Source organism: Rana temporaria, chromosome 5, assembly GCF_905171775.1.
Source record: "Rana temporaria chromosome 5, aRanTem1.1, whole genome shotgun sequence".
Classification (NCBI taxonomy): Eukaryota; Metazoa; Chordata; class Amphibia; order Anura; family Ranidae; genus Rana; species Rana temporaria.
In genome coordinates, this window is record NC_053493.1 from 371,045,342 (window position 1) to 371,068,270 (window position 22,929).

A 22,929-nucleotide genomic window follows, 5' to 3' on the forward strand; every position below is an offset into this window, starting at 1 on the left:
GGCTTGTCTCTGTGCTGTTTGGCGTATTGTAAGTGGGATACTTTGTGGCATTTGCGTAGTAATGGCTTTCTTCTGGCGACTCGACCATGCAGCCCATCTTTCTTCAAGTGCCTCCTTATTGTGCATCTTGAAACAGCTACACCAGTCCTGTATTTCACCTGAAGTTATTTGTGGGTTTTCCTTTGCATCCCGAACAATTTTCTGGGCAGTTGTGGCTGAAATTTTAGTTGGTCTACCTGACCATGGTTTGGTTTCAACAGAATCCCTAATTTTCCACTTCTTGATTAGAGTTTGCACACTGCTGATTGTCATACTCAATTCATTGGATATCTTTTTATATCCCTTTCCTGTTTTGTACAGTTCAATTACCTTTTCCCACAGATCCTTTGACAATTATTTTGCTTTCCCCATGACTCAGAATCCAGAAACCTCAGTGCAGCACTGGATGAAAGATGCAAGGGTCTGTCAGGAGTCCAGAAACGCTGAGCCGCCCATAGCATCGGCGGTAAAACTCGGCCGCTAGCTGAAGCAGCACATTTCGGGCCATATATCCCCGCTGTCCCATTGATTTCAATGGGCAGCAGCAGTGGAGGAGCGGTATACACACCGCTCCTTCACCACTCCAAAGATGTGGCTAGCAGGACTTTTTTTACCGTCCTGCTAGCGTAACGCTCCAGTGGGAAAGCCCTCAGGCTTTCACACTGGAGAGACAATGGAGCAGCTGTTTGAGGGCGGATTAAAGGTGCTATTTTTAACGCTATAGCGCCTGCAATGCGCCCTCAGTGTGAAAGGGGTCTAATTACAAGCAAACAGATCACAGATGAGGATGGTTACATTTAATAGCCATTCAAACCCCTTTGTGTCAACTTGTGTTCATATTATCAGGCCAAAATCACCAGGGTAAATGTAAACTTATGAGCATAACTGTATATATATAATGTGTGTGTGTGTATATATATATATATATATATATATATATATATATATATATATATATATATATATATATATATATATATTTACATTATGTAGGGGGACTAATTATTTTATTAATGAGGTGGGTGGCCTCCTCTGGGAATGTCTGTGTACTGAGCAGTGATATGTTATCACTGCTTAATAAATGGACACCTCAAGTGTTTCAGTGAACTTCTGGTACTGTAATCTTGTGTCTCACGAGACCCAGAACCAGGGGGCGTTCTTCACTGTTCAAAGCGTTTGTAGATCGCTTCACTTCACAAAAGAAGAAGCGATCGACACCGCGTCATAAACAGGCACTCAAAGGAGAAGGATCTCCACTGTGAATACTGGAGAACTGAGCAGTGGATATTTTCAACTGCTTCATAAACGACACCAAAATCTATTTTGCAACAAAGTTTGTGAAAGCATGATCCACAATTTAACCTTTATGGTTCATTACTTATTTTATGAGATATGGATGGATAGACACAGTGGGCCAGATTCAGGTAGGGGCGCGCACTGATACGGCGGCGCAGCGTATCGTTTTTACACTACGCCTCCGTAAATTACTGGAGCTACGCTGCATTCACGAAGCATTTGCTCCGTAATTTGCTGCGGCGTTTCGTAAAAGGGGCCGGCGTAAGCGCGCGTAATTTAAATGATCCCGTAGGGGGCGTGGATAATTTAAATTAGGCGCGTTCCCGCGCCGAACGTACTGCGCATGCTCCGTCGGGAAAATTTGCTGACGTGCATTGCGGTAAATGACGTCGCAAGGACGTCATTGGCTTCGACGTGAACGTAAATGGCGTCCAGCGCCATTCACGAATGAGTTACGCAAACGACGCAAAATTTGAAAATCGCGACGCGGGAACGACGTCCATACTTACCATTGGCTGCGCCTCCTAATAGCAGGAGCAACCTTATGGCGCAAACGACGTATGCAAACGACGTAAAAAACGAGCACCGGCCGCACGTACGTTTGTGAATCGGCGTTAGTATGCAATTTGCATACTCTACGCTGACAACTACGGGTGCGCCACCTAGCGGCCAGCGTCAGAATGCACCCTAAGATATGACGGCGTAAGAGACTTATGCCAGTGGTATCTTAGGCTACAGTCGGCGTATCTAGCTTTCTGAATACAGAAAGTAGATACGCCGGCGCTACTTAGCAATTACGCTGCGTATCTATGGATACGCAGGCGTAATTGCTTTTTGAATCTACCCCATTGCATTCATAGTAATAGTTTCACTCTTTTTAGACACTAATTAAAGTTCCTTAGCTCATTTAAAATTCCCACCGCAGACACTCTTCAGCTCAAAGAAAAAAAGACTCTATAGAAAGGTAATTTGTGGATAAAAGTAATTAAAATGTAAGAAATGCTGGACACCAACAGTGCTGAATTTTTAGAAGAGTAAGAACACGGGCTCTAATTCATAATAATGTGTAAAAACTTGTAGCTAAGTTTCAGGTAACATGGAACAAAGCTTTGTTCTTTAACCACTTAAGCCCCGGACCATTATGCAGGTAAAGGACCAGGCCTCTTTTTGCGATTCGGCACTACGTCGCTTTAACTGACAATTGCGCGGTCGTGCGATGTTGCTTCCAAACATAATTGACGTCCTTTTTTTCCCACAGATAGAGCTTTCTTTTAGTGGTATTTGATCACCTTTGCGGTTTTTATTTTTTGCACTATAAACAAAAATAGAGTGACAGTTTTTTAAAAAATTCTATATTTTTTACTTTTTGCTGTAATAAATATCCCCCAAAAATATATAAAAAAAAATGTTTTTCCTCAGTTTAGGCCAATACGTATCCTTCTACATATTTTTGGTAAGAAAAACGCAATAAGCGTTTATTGATTGGTTTGCGCAAAAGTTATAGCGTTTACAAAATAGGGGATAGTTTTATGGCATTTTTATAAAAAAAATTTTTTACTAGTAAAGGCGGCGATCAGTGATTTTTTTCGTGACGGCGACATTATGGCGGACACATCGGACACTTTTGACACTATTTTGGGATCATTGTCATTTTCACAGCAAAAAGTGCTATAAAAATACACTGATTACTGTAAAAATTACGCTGGCAGTGAAGGGGTTAACCAGGAGGGGGCGCTGTAGGGGTTAAGTGTGCCCTAAACGAGTGTTCTTACTGTGGGGCGCGTGGCTGTGCGTACGACTTCACTGATCGCTGTTCCTTAACACGGGAAAGATGATCAGTGACAGCCACACTAGGAAGCACGGGGAGAAGTTTGTTTACACTTACCTCTCCCCGTTCTTCCTCTCTGTGACCCGATCGCAGGGCGGCGATCGGGTCCGCGGGTCCCGCAGGCGCGGTCACAGAGGACAGGACTGGGGTGGCGAGTGCGCCGCCGGCAGTGCACTCCCAACCCACGGCTGGGCTTCTTAAAGGGGACGTACCTGTACATCCATATGCCCAGCCGTGCCATTCTGCCGACTTAAATAGTCGTGCAACGGTCCTTAAGCGGGAGTTCACCCATTTGTAAAAAAAAATTTTTTATCCCCTTAGCTTCCTGCTCGTTCGGTCTAGGGGAATCGGCTATTTGTATTAAAATATGAGCAGTACTTACCCGTTTTCGAGCTGCATCTTCTTCCGTCGCTTCCGGGTATGGGTCTTCGGGAGCGGGCGTTCCTTCTTGAGTGACAGCCTTCCGAGAGCCTTCCGACGGTCGCATCCGTCGCGTCACTCGTAGCCGAAAGAAGCCGAACGTCGGTGCGGCTCTATACTGCGCCTGCGCACCGACGTTCGGCTTCTTTCGGAAAATCGTGACGCGATGGATGCGACCGTCGGAAGCCTCTCGGAAGACTGTCAATCAAGAAGGAACGCCCATTCCCGAAGCCCATACCCGGAAGCGACGGAGAGGATGCATCTCCTAAACGGGTAAGTACTGCACATATTTTAAAATAAATAGCCGATTCCCCTAGTAAAAACGAGCAGGAATATAAGGGGGAAAAGTGCCCTCTAAGGGTGAACCCCCGCTTTAAGGGGTTAAAGCGGAGTTCCAGGCTAAATTGAAACTAGGTCTTAATCAATTGAGCATACACATTTTTTGCAGGACTTCTGTCATACCTCGCCACAGCAAAGTACGTCATCATCGGCCCCGCCTCCCCCCCCCGCTGTGTGTGTCCCAGAAGACAACGGGCCATTCAGAAAGGGCAGTGCGACTCGCGCATGCACAGAAGGAAACCGTTTCTCTTGGTTGCAATGCCGACACCTGCACCTGAGCCGATAATTTAAAAAAAATGATACCTATTTTCCAAATAGTTATCAACATGTCTGTTAGGCATGTTTAATTACATATCCTGGTATTTGCATCCCATTAATTAGCAATCCAGTGTTTTCATTCTGTTAATTGGCAAACTGAACTTCTTTGTGCAGAGCATTTAAACTCGCCCCTCTATCTTCCTTGTTACACTTGAGAAAGGAACGTGCATGCTCCGTACAAGCTTTGTGCATGCTCTGAAACACGTTGTGGTTTTCCCCTCACCCCGGTGATGTCACATGCCTATTGGCACCGCCATCCTAACTGATTCCACCAGGCATACCTGGAAGAACACAGGACTTTCCGGTTTGCATCCTGCTTTACCGTGGGCACCGCGCCGGGTACTTCTCTTACTTAGGAGGCGCTGATGACTGTTCCCTGTGGGTTTCAGTCCTAGATGAGCATACCTTCCCTTACTTATATGTCAGGCCTCGTACACACGACCGAACATGTCTGCTGAAACTGGTCTGCGGACCAGTTTCCTCGGACATGTTCGGTCGTCTGTACGGCCGACCGGACCGGATTCCCGGCCTAGCGGACAGGTTTCCAGCGGACAAATGTTTCTTAGCATGCTAAGAAACATGTCCGCTGGAAGCCTGTCCGTCGGACATGTTCGGTCGTCTGTACGACTCACCGGACATGTCCGCTCGGCCGAAAGCCCTCGCATGCGTCAAAGTGATTCGACGCATGCGTGGAAGCATTGACCTTCCAGGGTCGCGCACGTCGCCGTGTCATCGTCGCGGCCACGGTGCGGCCACGTCACCGCGTATCCTGTCCGTGGGAAATTTGGTCTGATGGTGTGTACAGCCATCAGACCAAATGATCCCAGCGGACATGTCCGATGAAAATGGTCCGCGGACCGTTTTCATCGGACAGATCCGGTCGTGTGTACAAGGCCTAAGTGTTTTAAACTACATGTTATTGTACATTAAACATTGCACTCAGAGGTGCTTTTCTGTGTTTTGTTTTTTTACCCAAGTCTTTATGGATGCTGTTTGTGCACTGGTGCGCAGTCATGTTGGAACAGGGGGCCATCCCCAAACTGTTCCCACAATGTTGGGAGCATAAAATTGTCCAAAATGTATTGGTATGCTAATGCCTTAAGAGTTCCCTTTCCTGGAACTAAAGGGCCAAGCCCAACCCCTGAAAAATAATCTCATTCCATAACCCCCTGCACCAAATGATTTGGACCAGTGCACAAAGTAAGGTCCATAAAGACATGGATGAACGAGTTTGGGGTGAAGGGAAAAAAAAACTGCAAGACAAAGGCATTATGAGCTAGTATGCATTGCATATCAGCTCATTATTCTATACTTACCTTAGATTGAAGCCCTTGCAGCGGTCCTTGTACACCGTTTTGGCCGGCGACATGTCTCCCAGAGTTACTTCCAGGTTTCAAAGGGCTCCCGCGCTGTGATTGGCCAGAGCCACGATGACATCACTTCCAGGTTTAGGAGATATCCTGGGTAGCTACAGATAAGCCTTATTATAGGCCTACCTGTAGTAAAAAGTGGTTGTAAAGGGTTTACAACCACTTTAATGTCCCCCTCCCCAGCAACACATCCTCACGTTTCCTTTGTTTCACATTCTCTGCCAGCAGCAGAAGAAACCACCCTGGGCAAGCTACAAATCACTCAAGTCATAGCTTACACAGGGCGATTGACGCTACCCAATGACAGTGCTAATGCCTGGGGATTGGCACATCACTGTCACATGCTCCTCCATACCTGCGGATCCTAGGTATTTTTTTCACTCCCGGCAATTGAATGAAGGGAAAGGAAGGTGAGTATGGGCTGCTGGAGAAGGGTGTATGAAGCAAATGTGTTGCGTTGCTCTTGCATGGCCCTGAAGTTCTCATTTCATTTAAAGACCTCAGATTATCATAGATATTTATGGTTACAATGAAAACCTAGAAAATAATCCATCTTTTTGTCCTCTGCCTATGGTTTAGGATTTCAAAAGAATAATATATTGTGTTTCATGAAAAGCATTCTTGTTTCCATAACTACATTTAGGCCATAATGCTGCAGTGCGAGATTAGTTTTGAATTGAAATAGAATTGCACCCTTCAGTCTTTTCCCCAAGGACCTGCATTGTTTATATGATGTATGTTGCTCTCGGTAACCTGCATTTCCCAGCCAATTCAACATCTCACTGTTCTTGTTTTCTGTCATGGCTGCAGTCATTATCTCACACTACCTCGCACCAGGTTCAGTCAATCATTTGACCAGCATCTAAGAGAACCAAGGTATATCTTTGTATTCTTTTAGTGGTGTGTGGTGCTTCTGCACATGCTGTGTGTCTGAATAATTTGCTGTGGAAGCAATTTAGTGTGCTTTTTTTCCCTCTTGGTGATCCTTTACATTAAAATTCCATATATTGTTGTTTTTACTTTCAATAAGAAGGCCAATTATTGGGGTCGCCAGCTGTTCCAAAACAGTTTGGTACTCTAACTGTCATCCAACAGAAAAATTCCCAATGAAATCTGCTGTGGTCCGCTGTCTATGGAAATGCAAGTCCACTTATTATGTAGCCGCCACCCCTTAATTAAAAGCACTAAATTATAGCACAGATAATAATAAAAAATAATAATCCAAACAAAACAAAAAAGTAAAACTACGGTAACTGTATACCCTAATTTTCAGCACCTTTGCCTAGCTGACGGTGATGTCATTGGGAAAGCTGAGGATCCTAAATTTTGCAAAAAAATTCCCCAGCACCATGCAAGAGTATGTTTTTGGGATGCTTGCTTTTCCAAGAGGCCATGAGAAGACCCAATGATGTCATTCTTACCTAGGCAAGCCCGTTGGTGACCAGGGTGTATGGTGCATATTTTTTTTTGTATTAAGCTTGCATTTTTTGTTTGTGGTGCAAGTTGGGGGTAGCTTAATAAGTGTGCCTTGTATTTCAAGCAAGTTCCTTTTTAAAGCCATGTACAAGACAAAAGCTTTTTTTATTTTGCATAGAGAAAAGAAGGGTTTTGGTTATACTTACGCTTTAAGAATTTGTTCTCTTCCCTTAAATACCTTGATCCTGATATAGAGTAATGCTCAAATCAGGTTGGGATTAGCAATACATGATCTACCTATCATATTCGAGTGGACTGACCTAATAAATCACACTATTTACTATTTTGTTTTTATGCTAATACATAGGCATGCACACTTGCCTAAGAGGTTACTTTCAACTTTTACAAGGGAAGTCTGCACTCCATGCCTTGTGCGCATGTGCCTTTAGCCTCTTTATTACAACAGCCTGCTTCCACTTGCATATCATGCATGGAAGTATTTTGGGATGGGTGAACCTCGTGGGGGGGGGGAGGTGAAAGGACAGATTTTTGCATACTTCATAATAGCAGGGGAGATTACCATGGCCTTTATGTTCCTGCACCATGTGAACAATTATTCAAGTAAGTATAACCCTTTAATTAGCACATTAGTAAGTATTTTTAGGGTCAACTCCATCTAGAGCTGATATTTTAGTTTTTGGGTGGGTGCCAGTAAGCTACGTTACCCGTTGGTGTCTTAAATCCCAAGGTGACTCCACTTGTGAAATACCCCATGGTAGTTTAAGTATCTGCCCCTTCATATATCAATCTTGTCTACCAGAATTCTTCAGCAGTTTACCCTACATCATATAGAGTCTACAGACAAGAATGACCCTCTATATTTGACTTTGCATTGGCTGGAGAAGTTGATTACAGCTTGCAATCCTAACAGAGATGCCATATAGTGTCAAGAAGCCAAACTAGGAATTGCCCCAGAAATATCAGTTTTGGGTAGAGTTGACCAGTAAACATTGCTTTTGCAGTGGTTTCAAATGTTGAAATATTTGATTGCATGGATAATGAGCTTTTTGTCTCTGCCCGTTTCTTGGCAGCACGGAACACCCCCTTTACCCTATCTTTTGTGAAGATGCTATCCGATTACTGCGCTCCCGTAAGATGTGCCGTACTTATTCTGAGGGTGCTTACAATGATCATGAGAGGTATACATGGTGTGGAACATGCTACAATACCTCCATGCTGTGTGCCCTTTATATATATATATGGCCATGTATGCCTATATATAACAAAGTGTGCACACAGTAGTTTAGATGCCTCTGCATGGAGTGTTTAATTTTATTTTGTTTGGCAAGTAACTCTTTTTTTTAGTTTGCTTGTACACAGATCCCAACAAAGCATGCAGGCTTTCTTTACTGAAGGGTGTTCTTACTCAAAATAGGTGGTAGGGGTCTGCTCTTATGCCGCGTACAGACGGTCGTTTTATGCGATGTAAAAAAACAACATTTTTAAAAACGTCAATTTCATTGACCGTGTGTGGGGGAAAACGTCGCTTTATGTCTTGTAAAAAACGACAAAAAAAAATTGAAGCATGCTTCAATTTTATGTGTCGTTTTTCAAAACGTTGTTTTTTGTGTCACAGAAATTGACCGTGTGTAGCAAAAATCGACGTTTAAAACGACGTTTTTGAACCCGCGCATGCCCAGAAGCTTGTTATGAAGCGAGCTTCAATGGAAAAAACGTGGTGAACGTAACCTCGCTTTGCTAGAGCATTGTGAAAAAACGATGGTGTGTAGGCAACGTCGTTTTTGAAAATTGAAGTTTGAAAACGTCGTTTTTTTACATCGCATAAAACGAATGTCTGTACGCGGCATAAGGGTATTGATGTCACTGGCAGTGCAGCTAAATACATTTGTAGGCCCAGGACCAACATACCTAAAGTTGTACATTAAATCATGCACATTTATCGAAAAGAAAAGACATCAGTATCAAACATGAGACTACACAAGTTACCAGTGGCACCCCACAAACAAAGGCTAGTGGGTAAATAAGGTCTGTATATACAACGTTTCAGGATGTAACCACTTTCTTCAGGTGTTACCCTGAGGCTGCACAGCCCTGGGATCAGTATGAGGCCATCTCTCCTGGAGGTTAGCCTTGTATGTATACACATACTGAGGACAAAGGTGGACATTGTCTTCCTCAGTACACAGTGAACTAGCTTAGTATAGAGCAGGCCGGTTCCCGTCATGAAGTGAATTGCTGCTTATGATACTTGTATAGTCTATTAAAGTTGAACTCCATGCAAACAGCTACATACACAGATGAAATACATTTATGCATGTTAGTTTACTTATCAAATGCTTTGTGTTTATTTCCATTTATATCTCATTTATACTTGCTTCAGTATGTGCCATTGGACACACTTTTTTAAAGAACTCTGAATGCCAATCAAAGCACCTGTGACTAAATAAAATGATTACCTTACAGTGTTTTCTACGCATTGTGTTTGCTTTGCTTCAAAAATTATATGCCATGTTGATTTATTGGTGCTTCAAATCATCTCCAAAGCCTCTATAGAAATCTATGGCAGTGCTCGCTTACAACACCAGAAGCTTTTGAGAGGCTTTTATTTAGCGTTAGCTTTGCTTTGCTTGGAGGTATTGCAGATATGAGATATCCCAGGATGCACTGGGAAGCCAAGAAGCAAACTGGAAAGATGTCATTAGCAGTCACTTTTGGTTTATGTGACTATTATCTGGAAGTGTCTGGTGCAGACGTTCTCTCTCATATAAAACTAAAATAAAAGTTTTGCCTTTAGTTACACTTTGATCACCTATAAAGCCCCATCCCTACGCAGGTGTTCAAGAATAGCAAAAACACCAGACTGCAGTTAGAGACATTTTTAAAGTGACCCTATGGTTGTAACAAACAAAAGAAAAAAACATTTACTATATATAGTATAATGGCCAACCCCATCTTTCTGCATGCATAGTCAAAGTTTCACCTCTGAATCTCAGGCTGCTCTAGTATGCAAATATCCACTATTAGTGAACAGAAGCAGGCCACTAATAGTGGATATTTTTATACTAGTTACATATTATTTTTCATGGTTGAGAGCCTGGTTCTCTCCCCTGCCATTGTTGTGTCTCACTATTGGTTAGTGAGGTTACTCATGATAGCAGAGTGTCAATATCGAGGAGGCATAAGAGGAGGTGAGGTTAGGCTGTTGACTAGGAAAGCTGGCTGATATTTGCATTGTACAGCAAACCGGTGTTCAAGGGACTTGAAGGTGATATTGTCAATGGGACAGAAAGTGAGAGTAAATACAAAATTGTTTGTGAACTGCAGGTCCAGAGGAGATAATTTCCAATGTGCCAGTCAGTTGTCCTCATTTTGGAGAAATTTCCACTCACTCGCTTTTGTTTGTCTCGACAAGAAGTGAAGAAAAATCTCTCTGATGGGGACATAGACAGTGTAAGAAAACTGACATATAATTCTTCCTCTGTCTATCCAAAACTAGTTACTGTAAGCTCTTAGCTATAGAAGACAATATTCACCACTTTAAAATGTATTTAAGACAAAAGTAGAACATTTAAACCCGCCACACACCTTGGCAGTTCCAGCTGAGCATAGGAAAAAATAACCAGAAAAATGCCTATTAAAATGTTTAATAGATCAAGAGATACAAACAGCAACAATGATGTGCGACATTTCCTGTCAAATGTGGCCCACCTCTTCCCAAGGCTTCAAAATGATCAACTAGGCCACCCTTCACATTAAGACCCCTTTCACACTGGTCTGCAGGATGTAAATTATTGTGGTATGAGCCCATGGGTGGATAACTGTATAGACAGAGTTGAGAACCTACAACAATTATCTGCAAAAGCTAAAGATCTAAGCTTATTATCCTCACTCTTGATTTACTGCTTTTAGTAAAGCTGGCCATAGATGGAGAGTTTTTCTTTGTTGTACCCAAGTTGATTGATCAGCTTGGGTACAATCAGCCTGCCCATACATGGTTTCAATTTGAACCATCTATGGCCATATTTTTTCACAGACCCAGGACAAGCATGCTGCCCATTAAGGTAGAACTCACTAAGTTTTCATGCAAGGATTATTGATACCAACAGAGACTGAATCTATAAAGGGGTGTGTATATAGTAGGGGATGGTTAGAACTTTTTGCTGTCTTTGTGCCCACAAAGCAGGCCCAGACTCTCTATTTGTCCTGGTAACCATTGTCACTGAGGCAAAAAGTGATAAAAATCCAAAAATGTATCACCAGGTGATCATTAAAGGCTCGTACACACGGTCGGACATTCAACAAAATTTTCCTTGCATTTTTGTCCCAATTGATTTGTCCGATCACACCCATAGCATACACACGCTCTGACTTTTTCGGCAACCAACACGAACGTAGTGACGTTTCAACATACTGCCGAGCGTTTAAAAGAGGAAGTTCAATCCTCCGACTGCACTCATTGCGTTCCTTCAGCTACTCTATAGTTAGTTGACGTTTCGTGTGAGTGCTTTCGAGATTTCAAAACTTGCCGCGTCACGAATGTGCTTTTACAAATATGAACGCTAGTTTTACTAGACAGAAGGCTTCCAGCTGCTCTTTACTTCTGAGCATGCGCATTTGTACTTTGTCCAAAAGTCTGATTGTTTGCTGTACACACGGTCGGACTTTGCACCATCGGACTTTTGTTGACGTAAAGTTGGTGCGTTTGCAGACCCAACTTTTTGTCCGATGAAAGACAAAAAAGTTGGTCCGATGGAACGTACACATGGTCGGACAAATGCGAAAAGTTGCGGATTTTGAAGTTGGTTGGCCAAAAGTCCAACCGTGTGTATGGGGCTTTAGAGGGGATTTTCCTTATTTTGGGCATCTTCTCTTAAAAAAATAATAAAACATGTTACAAGGGTCTTAACCGTTCCCCACTCTATTCAAAATGTTAAAAGTTTTATTTTTAGATACCCTTTTAAAAAAAAGTGTAGGAACTTTCATGTTAGGTTCTCCTTGTTTATGTATAGTACCGCAACGTAAGTTCTTTAATCACACATTAAATATGTGAACAGTTTTACACCCATTGTACTGTTTGTCATGTGTTTAGGAGGACTGGACAGGAGAAACGAGTGCCTAATGTAAATTGTGATGAATCTTCCCCATCTCCTGAAAGGTATAATTATTAGCATCCTATGTAGTATATGAGTAGATAGTTGTATTGTGTTACAGAATATTGGAGGTTGTACAGCCTTGGAAGGATTTCATTTGATTAAATTGTCACCCAAGGATGACACCTATTTTATTGTGGGTGTCAAGAAGGATCAGGTCTATAAAATGCATTGATCAGTGCATTATAGTATATGGAGCTATACAATTTCATGTTGTCATCCAGATGCCATTCCAGGAATCTGTCCCTTCCCATTCAAACTGCCTGTAAATGACCACTAAATCATATGATTAACTTAAAGTGTAGGCAGTACTAAAAGGGAACGTGACGAAATAATCTCTGTGATAGAAGTCTAATTGAAGCTCTAACGTAGTTACATAGTTGGTAAGGTTGAATAAAGATAACAGTCCATCCAGTTCAACCTGTATAGGTGTGTTTGTATAAAAAAAATAAAATCCCATATCCTCATATATTGTTCTTGCTAAGATGCCCGCCCAAGAGTCTTTTAAAATTATCCATACTTCCTGCCGACACCACCGATTGTGGAAGGGAGTTTCACATCCTTACCACCCTGACAGTGAAAAAAAAACCTACGCAGCTTAAGGTTAAACTGCTTCTCTTCCAGTCTTATTGTGTGGCCCCGTTTCCTCTTACACTCCCTGGCACTAAAAAATACGCTGGGATCACCATTGAGATATTTGTATAATGCTATCATATCTCCTCTCAAGTGTCTCTCCTAGTGCATGTGGTCGTTCCTCATAATTAAGGTCCTCCAGTCCCCTTATTAATTTAGTTACCCTTCTCTGGACTCTCTCCAGCACATCCCTTCTGAGGAATGGTGACCAAAACTGGACGGAATACTCCAGATGTGGTCTTATAAAGTCGCAGAATTATTGTTTTATCTCTGGAGTAAAGTCCATTTTTAATGCATGCCAATATTCTGCTGGCTTTGGCACTATTGTCTAACTTCTTGGCTGTATACCAATTTTTAGATCAGGAAAACCAAACGTGATACCAAAAAAACAAACCACGGTCAATAGAAGAGAAGGGCAGCTTCTAGTTTAGGCTGCTCTCATTAACTTATAAAATGGTGCCCTAGAAATTATTTCTGGGTGCACCCTGTCATGGCGTTGTCACCAACCCCTGCCACCTTCTCCATCAATTCTCATGTGGAGACAGTGTGATGTGTATGGAGGTGCTGCTTGCCTGCTATGCATTGCATTGCAGCAGGCAGTATTGTTATGCTTACTATAGTTATGCTTACATTTAAAGCGGAGGTTCACCCTAAAAAACATCTATATACCATTACATGCAGCATACTTCCGACAGCTACAGTATGCTGGTATTTTTTTTTTTTCGTTGTACATACCGTTTTATAGTTCTTTTTCTTTTCTCACTCCCGCGGGGAATAGGCGTTCCTATGAAGAGGCGTAGATGAATGACGTGCGGATAAAGCGCGTCACGCGTTCCGAAAATAGCCGGACTGGGACTCGGCTCTATACGGCGCCTGCGCACAGACTAGGAGCCGTGTAGAGCTGACTGTGCAGGCGCCGTATATAGCCGAGTCCCAGTTCGGCTATTTTCGGAACACGTGACGTGCCTTATCCGCACGTCAATCATCTACGCCTCTTCATAGGAACGCCTATTCCCAGCGGAAGTGAGAAAAGAAAAAAAACTATAAAACGGTATGTACAGCGAAAAAAATAAAAAATACCAGCATACTGTACATGTCGGAAGTATGCTGCATGTAATGGTATATAATTGTTTTAGGGTGAACCTCCGCTTTAAATGTTGCAGGACAGTTTCATCTCCCAATATGTGAACCAGTAGCATCTCATTCATGGGTGCAGGGTGTTCACTGAACATGGACCAGAGGGGGGACACACTTACTCTGACCCACACTCACCCATTGATGATACGTCCTTGGTTGACAGTTGGAGATGATCGGTGCGGTGATGGGGGCACTTACAGGCATCCGCTTCTTCTCCTCTCCCTCCCGCGGCTGTCAGCTGCTTCATTGAAAGCTATACAAAGAGATTGGTGCCTGTAACTGCCCCCACCACCACATTGATCACCCATGACTGTCCCCCTGTGTCCTCCTCTGACTGCCCTGTGTCCTTTCCTGCTCCCCCATTTGTACCCCTTCTGTGCTGCCAGCTTCCCTCCTTTCCCGTTGGCTGCTCCGGGGAACTTTTAGAATGAAGAGCGGAGTTAGGGGCTGGTAAATTACCTTTTTTGAATCAGCAGAGTCAGTGATCACGGACTGTCCATTCAAAACTGATGCTTCAGTTTTTGAATGGAGAGGAGCATCTTTCTCCTGTTCATTTATCTTCAGTGCAGTGAAGATTAGTGCAATTTAAACACCTACTTTCTGATCGATGCCTAGGGCCCACTTTTGATCTTGCACATGGGCCCACTGATTTCATAATACACCCCTTATGTGAAAATGTGTTTTCACTGAACTTTTCCCACAACGTATTTGCTCTATTACCCAGTAGCACTTACAGACATGTGCTTGTGGCTGCAAGGTGTGGGGGAAGGAGTCGGGGCAGCACCAAACCTCAAAATTTACAATCTGTGATCATCATTTTTTTATATTTTGTTTAACTGTATTCAGGGAAGAGGAGTCCAAAGACTCACTGTACTTCAAGAAATACAAAACCATCCCTTCTTTCTGCTGTTTGTTGGTCTGGACAGTTATAAAGAACATGTGATAGTGAAGTAAACACCATGCCCCCCTACAACACATTTTTGGATCAAGCTGTAATAAAATAATCACATGCCACAAGGAGCAGGGCTTGCATAAAAGGGCATTATTATTCAAGTGTGCTTAAGGTAGCATGATCATGACATACAGTCCTGGTTAAAAAGTAAGATTTACTTATCAAAACCATTGAAAGCTGCTTCAATGCTCATTCTTATGATGCAGCAAAGAGGCATTCTTTTTTTTTACACTGATTTCGTTTCGAGCCCTGCATTGGTGGGTAAATAAAACAAGCCTTTAGCAAACTCTGTTGTTCACAAAATCTCAATCTCTAGCAGTGGCGGCTGGTGAAGTTTTAAGATGGTGGGCCGCCAGAACCCACCCTTCTTTTTTGACCCTTCCACTTCTCATAAGACCCCTTAATATAGGATATACTGAGAGATCCCCTAAACTTAGCAGTGAAACTGCAGGGGAAGGTCTTCTTCACCCCCTGGTGTAGGGATGGACCTTTAGGGAGCTCAGTAGGCGGGCCAGGTCGGTATTTCAACCCGTCCTAATGAGCTCCTATTAACACAATAGGAGACTGGCAAGCAACCAGTTAGGCCTCGTTCACACGACCGAGGAACTCGGCGGGCGAAACACATTGTTTTCCTTGTCGAGTTCTTGTTAGGCATGTCGAGGAACTCGACGAGCCAATTTTCTCCATTCTCATCGAGGAAAAAGAGAACATGCTCTCTTTTTGGCTCGACGAGTGCCTCGACAGTTTCCTCGATGAAAAATATACACACGACCAGTTTCCTCGGTAAAAAAAATCTCCCACCAAGTTTCTTGATGGATTCTGCCGAGGAAACTGGTCATGTGTACGAGGCCTAAGTGTGGAGAACTGTTTACTCAGTGTTCTAAATACAACTTGTAAATTATTTTTCGGATGGACATCCTGTTGCTAGGCAGATTAGAAAAAAAAAGTCTAATCACAAATAGACTTTTTTTTTATCTACCTAGCAACAGCAGCAGAGAGAGAGAGAAACTCAACAGAAAAAAATTGTTTATATTTATTTGCTTATTTTTTCCCTGCAACGAAACTGGTGAGGCGCTGCCCCATGAGCCCCTATAGACCAGCCTCCACTGATCTCTAGGGTGTTAAAGAAGACTGGTACTGTGTAAGCTTTGCCCAATAAGATATCCAGAGGACTCATTACCAGTATTGTCTGTAGATTCCCTGCAGATGATATTTTTCCTGTTACTGACTTACCGTTCAGCACCCTATCTCTGTGTACAAGCAGCCATCTTTGTAGAGGCAGGGCTTTGCTTCTTCATGTCACACCTGCCTCTCTGTTAACTGGTGATCTGATGACAGTTGAGCAAATATTCAATAAACAGCAGGGAAGGTGGATGATACATAGATTCACAGAATGAGTGAAGCAGAAGCAGCGGGATCCCTGCACTGCAGGCCCTCAGGTACAGCTTTCCCTCCAGCAAGGAGAACAATGAGCAACAGCAATGATATCACCAAATCTCACTCCATATGTCCTGGGACTAGCATTCAGTGGTATAAGTGCCTAGTCAGAGGAAGTACACTATTTGTCAGGAGGAATTATTACTTTTTGCATTCAGGCCCACTTTAATGCCAGGTTACATAGTTAGTCAGGTTGAAAAAAGACCATCTAGGTAAATGTATGTAATAACTAGTCATGTATTTACTCATTTGTTTACTAGTGTGTGTGCATACGTGTGTTTGTGTGTGATTTGTATTTTTCTGATTTATATGTGTGAGGATCATACAATGTATTTTAATGACACTTAATATTTGCATAAATAAGAGTTATTATTTTATATTTGTTACATATTCAAGGTAGGTCATTACTTTTTAAAACTATTCAAAGTGTCTAACTTGATTGATCCTCACATATAACTCTATAGAAACGGGTCATTTCTGGTTGATGTTTTGTAACTTTTCTTTTTCGTTTTGGCTGCGTTGTAAAGGTTATACAATGGTGCAAGTGCATGGGCAGATCATGTAGTCAATGGTACAGCAGAGCCCCCAGGGTAAGTACAGTGTAGAGTAACCAAAGTTAGTAGCATTAGATACACATACACTATATATACTTTAGTATAAGAATATATTGTGTCACATCCAAAAGCTCAGGACCTCATGAGCGAATGCATTTAAAGAAAGAACTGTAGCAACATATCATGTTTATGTATGTTTATGCCATTTCATGGGAGATGTGTCCAGTTAGGTTGTGCAGTGGGGAATATGACTATATGGATTACAACTAGGGTTGTCCCGATACCACTTTTTTAGGACCGAGTACAAGTAGCGATACTTTTTTTCATGTACTCGGCGATACCGATTACCGATACTTTTTTTTAAATGCAGCCATATGTCCCCAAATGCAGCCTTGTGTCCCCAAATGCAGCCTTGTCCCTAAATTCAGCCTTGTCCCTAAATTCAGCCATGTCCCTAATTCAGTCATGTCCCTAAATTCAGCCATGTCCCTAAATTCAGCCATGTCCCTAAATTCAGCCATGTCCCTAGATGCAGCCATGTCCCTGATGCAGCCATGTCCCTGATGCAGCCATGTCCCTGATGCAGCCATGTCCCTGATGCAGCCATGTCCCTAGATGCAGCCATGTCCCTGATGCAGCCAGGTCCCTGATGCAGCCATGTTCCTGATGCAGCCATGTCCCTAGATGCAGCCATGTCCCTGATGCAGCCATGTCCCTGATGCAGCCATGTCCCTAAATGCAGCCATGTCCCTAAATGCAGCCATGTCCCTAAATTCAGCCTTGTGCATAATGCAGCTTTGTCCCTAATGCAGCCTTGTGTCCCCTAATAGAAAGCCAAGTCACAGAAAGAACCAACCAAAATAGCAGCAATGTTTGAAGTGTTAGGTCACCGTTAAAATTTTTCTCTAAAAAAGGTGAACACCAGCAATCTTTAGCTAGAAGGGCTCCCACACAGGCTCCACCAGTCCAGGGATTTGAAATCTCTGCTGCTCACTCTCCTGCACTGCCAAGATGGATTCTGATTGGTCAGCGCCATCCTAAACTGGAGGACGCTGATCAATTAGATTCCCTCTGGTTCATCCTGGCAGTACAAGATCAGTGGAATGAGTGCAGGAGTCCTAAAAGCTAGGTGGCAAGTACAGCAGGGAGAGGATGGGTTGGGAAGGAACACAACAGCTTTAATTTGAATAGCCATGTGTTCCCCCGCCGCGCCTCATGTATAGACACTCCCCCTTGCCCGGGCACTTTGATAGACAGATCACTCGTCCTATCCTGGGACGGGTGATCTGTCTTTCAAAGTTTCTGGGCAAGGGGGAGTGTCTATACACGAGAGGCGCGGCGGGGAACACACAGCTATTCAAATGAAAGCTGTTGTGTTCCTCCAGTGCAAATTAACTAGATGTCGGCAGCGGCGGGGGGGGGGGGACGAGGCGGCAGCAGCTCTCCTCTCCTCCATATGAGAACTGGTCTGCTCCGCTCTCCGCCCCCTTTCCACCCCCTCTCCACCCGCACTCTACCCCCTCTCCACCAGCTCACGATAAAAAAAAGTATCGGGTCAGGCATTGGGATCATTTGAGCGAGCACAAGTACTCGCGCAAATGCTCGGTATCGGTACCGATACTAGTATCGGTATCGGGAGAACCCTAATTACAACCCAACTGGTGTTGGGGCGCCCGGGGGCCACAGCTGCATCGTATTATAGCCCATTGAAATGTATTGCAAAATATGCACACGAAAAAAAAATGACAGCAGTTATGTGTATATTACTGCATAAGGTGTATTCTGCAATACATGTCAATGGTCTAAAGTGCACTGCAAATATCGATCATTGGCTGATTTTATTCCATGACCGTACGCCCTAATTTACAGCTGTGTACAAAAAGCCCTTACAGTATCAGCCAAAACAGTTCTTTCTTTTATATAATAAAGTATCTAAAACTGTTTATATCATTGTAATATTTCTTAACATTTTTTCTGTGACTAGCATAAAAAGACATAAGCGGTATTTCAGCAAAGTTATATGTAGCAAAATTAAAATGCATATTGTAACCAACCAGATGCTAGCTTTCAAATGGGGATTAAAGTGGACTTCCACCATTTAAGTAGCATTAGCTGTGCCAAACGTATAAAGACACTTATGTATCTGCAGTACTCATTCATTAAAGGTTTGTGTGCAATTATATCATAATCACTTAAGTGTTTCCGTTGTTAAACGTCTGGAAAGTGGGTGGGACGGGAGGGTGATGAGAGGAAATACTGGATGGCAGGGCCACTGATAAGTCAGTACAACCAGCCCTCCTGTACTGGGCCCAGGCCTCATCAGTTCAAAAGGGGGGCCTGAGCAGTACTGCCTTATTGCTGAAGCTTGTGACTCTTGTGCAGTGCTGCCAACTTCTACTTTTCTTTTCTTCCTCTGGCTGCACTGCAAGAGTTTTGAATTTGGTATCTGTGTCCCCTTCCCCCTGATGTCTGGAAATGTTCTTTTCTTTCTCTGGCTGCACTGTAATAGGATCAATTCTAGTATTTGTTCCCCCTTTCCCCGCTGTGAGGGACTTTTCTTCTCTTCTTCTGGCTGCACTGCAGGAGGATCGGTTCTAGTATCTGTGTCCCTTTCCCCCACAGTGATGCCATTTTTCCTCCTCTTTCGCTGGCAGCTACTGAGGGCACACAGGCAGGTTATTTTAGGATGGTGAGCAGTGGGGCTCACCATCCTGAATGAACACAACACCCTAAATAAACACAGTGAGTGATGAATACCCATTGCTCACTGAGGGATTGCAGATATTTCCTTTGTGCCGCTATTCATTTGAATAGGTCTTGTTAAACCGGGTATAATTTCTTCCATGGGTGCAACATACCATGCTTCCCTAAAAATAAGCCCGGGTCTTATATTATTTTGGCAACAAAAGACACAGTAGGGCTTTTTTCGGGGGTAGGTCTTACCATGTACCATGTGCTGTCTTCTCTCACCCTCTCTCTCCCTGCCTGACAGGATTCCACAGTGTAAACTGAGTTAAAATGCTTGTAAAATTCTATAATCCCCTCTATTACAGTATTATATAATGTACAATGTGTTTGTTTCTGTACTATACCGTATTTATCGGCGTATACCTCGAAAATCAGGGCAAAATCGTGGGTGCGCGGTATACGTCGATACCCACTTTCCGCACCGATTTTGAATACTGCGCCGGCATATACCGAGCGCAGTACACTCGTGTATAGTCGGGCAGGCTCGGCTCCTCTCGCGCTCACGTCCTGGACGTACAGGACGTGAGCGCGAGAGAAGCCGAGCCTGCCCGACTATGCACGAGTGTACTGCGCCGGCATATACCGAGCGCAGTACATTCGTGTATAGTCGGGCAGGCTTGGCTCCTCTCGCGCTCACATCCTGGACATACAGGATGTGAGCGCGAGAGTAGCCGAGCCTGCCCGACTATACACGAGTGTACTGCGCTCGGTATTTGCCGGCGCAGTATTCAAACTCGGCGCGGGAAAGCGGGGATCGAGCGAGGAGGACGCCGCAGAAGGACGCCAGGCCCGACGAAGAGGACACCCGAAGCCGCAGACGGACGCCAGACCCGACGAGGCCGCCGATGGACGCCGCGCAAGACACCAAAACTGTAAGTACTAAAATATTTTTTTACAGGAATGTCGGGTCTACCTTAGGGGTGCGCGCTATACGCCGGAGCACTCAATACCCCGATAAATAAAGTGCTCTATTTCCCGCAATATTACAGAAACACTCACATTGTACATTATATAATACTGTAATAGAGTGGATTATAGGATTTTACAAGCATTTTAAACTTGGGGTTATTGCCGGGGTAGGGCTTATATTACAACCCTCCTGGAAAATAACGTTAGGTCTTATTTTCAGGAAAACACGGTAGCATCGCTGGCTTTGCATTTTAGCAAACATATCATTTGATATTTTTAGATGATGGGGGGGGGGGGCCCTGTCAGGTAGGCTTTAGGGGGCCCCGTGATCTCTATCAGCAGCCCTGCTGGATTGGATAACTTAAAACCTGGGTTTTGCAGGATCTTTTAGCCACTATTTATTGGTTAAAGAAGAGATTTCATTGTTGAAGGGTCCCATTCAGTCGACTTGAATGGGAACAGCTGCAAGTGCCAAAAATACAGCATGCAGGACATTTTCGTTTCAGCAAACCTCAGGTTTTGGTTTGTTAATGCATATGAAGAACAATACATTTTTTCTTGTCAATGCAGGATGCAGCAAAATGCAGGACCCTGTATCTGGGGTAAATGAGCTTTAAGAATGTACTTGTTCTGCTTTCTTCTCAAAGGTATTGACAGTATGATTTGAGACTCTAACCTATTTAGATTTAGGGAGAAAATATCACTGATCATATAGTACATTAGTGACTAGATCAGAATTAAAGTGGATCATCAGGGAAACAGTTAGTTACACAGTGAGAGCTTTATAATTAAACCTGATTTTCCCTTTAACCATTCAGCCCCGGACCATTTGGCTGGCCAAAGACCAGAGTATTTTTTGCAATTTGGCACTGCGTCGCTTTAATTGACAGTTGCGCGGTTGTGCGATGTGGCTCCCAAACAAAATTGACGTCCTTTTTCCCCCACAAATGGAGCTTTCTTTTGGTGATATTTGGACACCTCTGCGGTTTTTATTTTTTGCGCTATAATCAAAAATAGAGCGACAATTTAGAAAGATTATTTTTTTTACTTTTTGCTATAATAAATATCCCACAAAAAATCGATATAACATTTTTTTCCCCACAGTTTTGGCCGATACGTATTCTTCTACATATTTCTGGTAAAAAAACAATCACAATAAGTGTATATTGATTGGTTTGCGCAAAAGTTATATAGCCAGATTCAGAGAGACTTACGACGGCGTATCGGTAGATACGCCGTCGTAAGTCCGAATGAGCGTCGTCGTATCTTTGCGCGCATTCTTAAAATGAGATACGCCTCACTGTTGCTAAGATACGACCAACGTAAGTCTCCTACGCCGTCGTATCTTATGTACATATTTACGTTGGCCGCTAGGGGCGTGTACGTGGATTTACACGTCCAATATGTAAATGAGCAAGATACGCCGATCGTACGTACGCCCGTCGCAGTAAGCTATGCCGTTTGCGTAAGACATACGCCGGCGTAAAGATAAACCACCAAAAAGATGGCGCAGCCCATACAAGGTATGGACGACAGAACAGCCGTTGTATTTTACGTCGTTTGCGTAAGCGTACGTGAATAGGGCTGGGCGTAGGTTACGCTCGCGTCGAAAGCATTGAGTATTTGCGACGTGATTCTGAGCATGCGCGCTCATGCGCCGTACCAACGGCCCTCATTTACATGGGGTCACGGTTACTTTACATGTAGCATGCCCACTACCTGCCTAATTTGAATTAGGGGGGGTTACGCCGGGCCATTTGCGCTACGCCAACGTAACTTAGGGAGCAAGTGCTTTTTGAATACTGGCCTTGCCTCACTATGTTACTTCAGCGTAGTGCAAATGGGATGCGCTACGCCGAACTAAAGATGCGCCTGTCTCTCTGAATCTGGCTAATAGCATCTACAAAATAGGGGATAGTTTTATGGCATTTTTATTATTATTATTTTTTTTTTACTAGTAATGGTGGCAATCAGCGATTTTTATCGTGACTGCGACTTTATGGCGGACACATCGGACACTTTTGACACATTTTTGTGACCAGTGTCATTTTTACAGCGATCAGTGCTGTAAATATGCACTGATCGCTGTGAAAATGACACTGACAGTGAAGGGGTTAAGCACTAGGTGGCACTGAAGGGGTTAAGTGGGACCTAGGGGGTGATTCTAACTGTTAGGGGGCGTGGCTACGAGTGACACGTCACTGATTGCTGTTCCCGATGAGAGGGAACAGACGATCAGTGACAGTGTCACTAGGCAGAACGAGGAGATGATTGTTTACACTTGCCTCTCCACATTCTGCAGCTCTGTGACCCGATCACGGGACACTGGCGGACATCGATATGACATATACATACGCCACTT

The 22,929-nt window shown here is 43.5% G+C and overlaps 1 protein-coding gene across 8 annotated transcripts in view; it reads left to right on the forward strand.

Annotated features, from left to right (window-relative positions):
• The window catches only part of RIMS2 (regulating synaptic membrane exocytosis 2), an 830,084-nt gene that overhangs the window by 576,569 nt on the left and 230,586 nt on the right, over positions 1 to 22,929 (forward strand). The window contains exons 19-20 of one of the 8 annotated variants that reach the window (XM_040354825.1): positions 12,137 to 12,202; positions 16,884 to 16,946. The exons of the other annotated variants lie outside the window; for them this stretch is intronic. Of the exons in view, the coding sequence (XP_040210759.1) occupies positions 12,137 to 12,202; positions 16,884 to 16,946 (129 nt within the window). The remainder of the gene's footprint in view (positions 1 to 12,136; positions 12,203 to 16,883; positions 16,947 to 22,929) is intronic. 8 annotated transcript variants of the gene reach the window in all.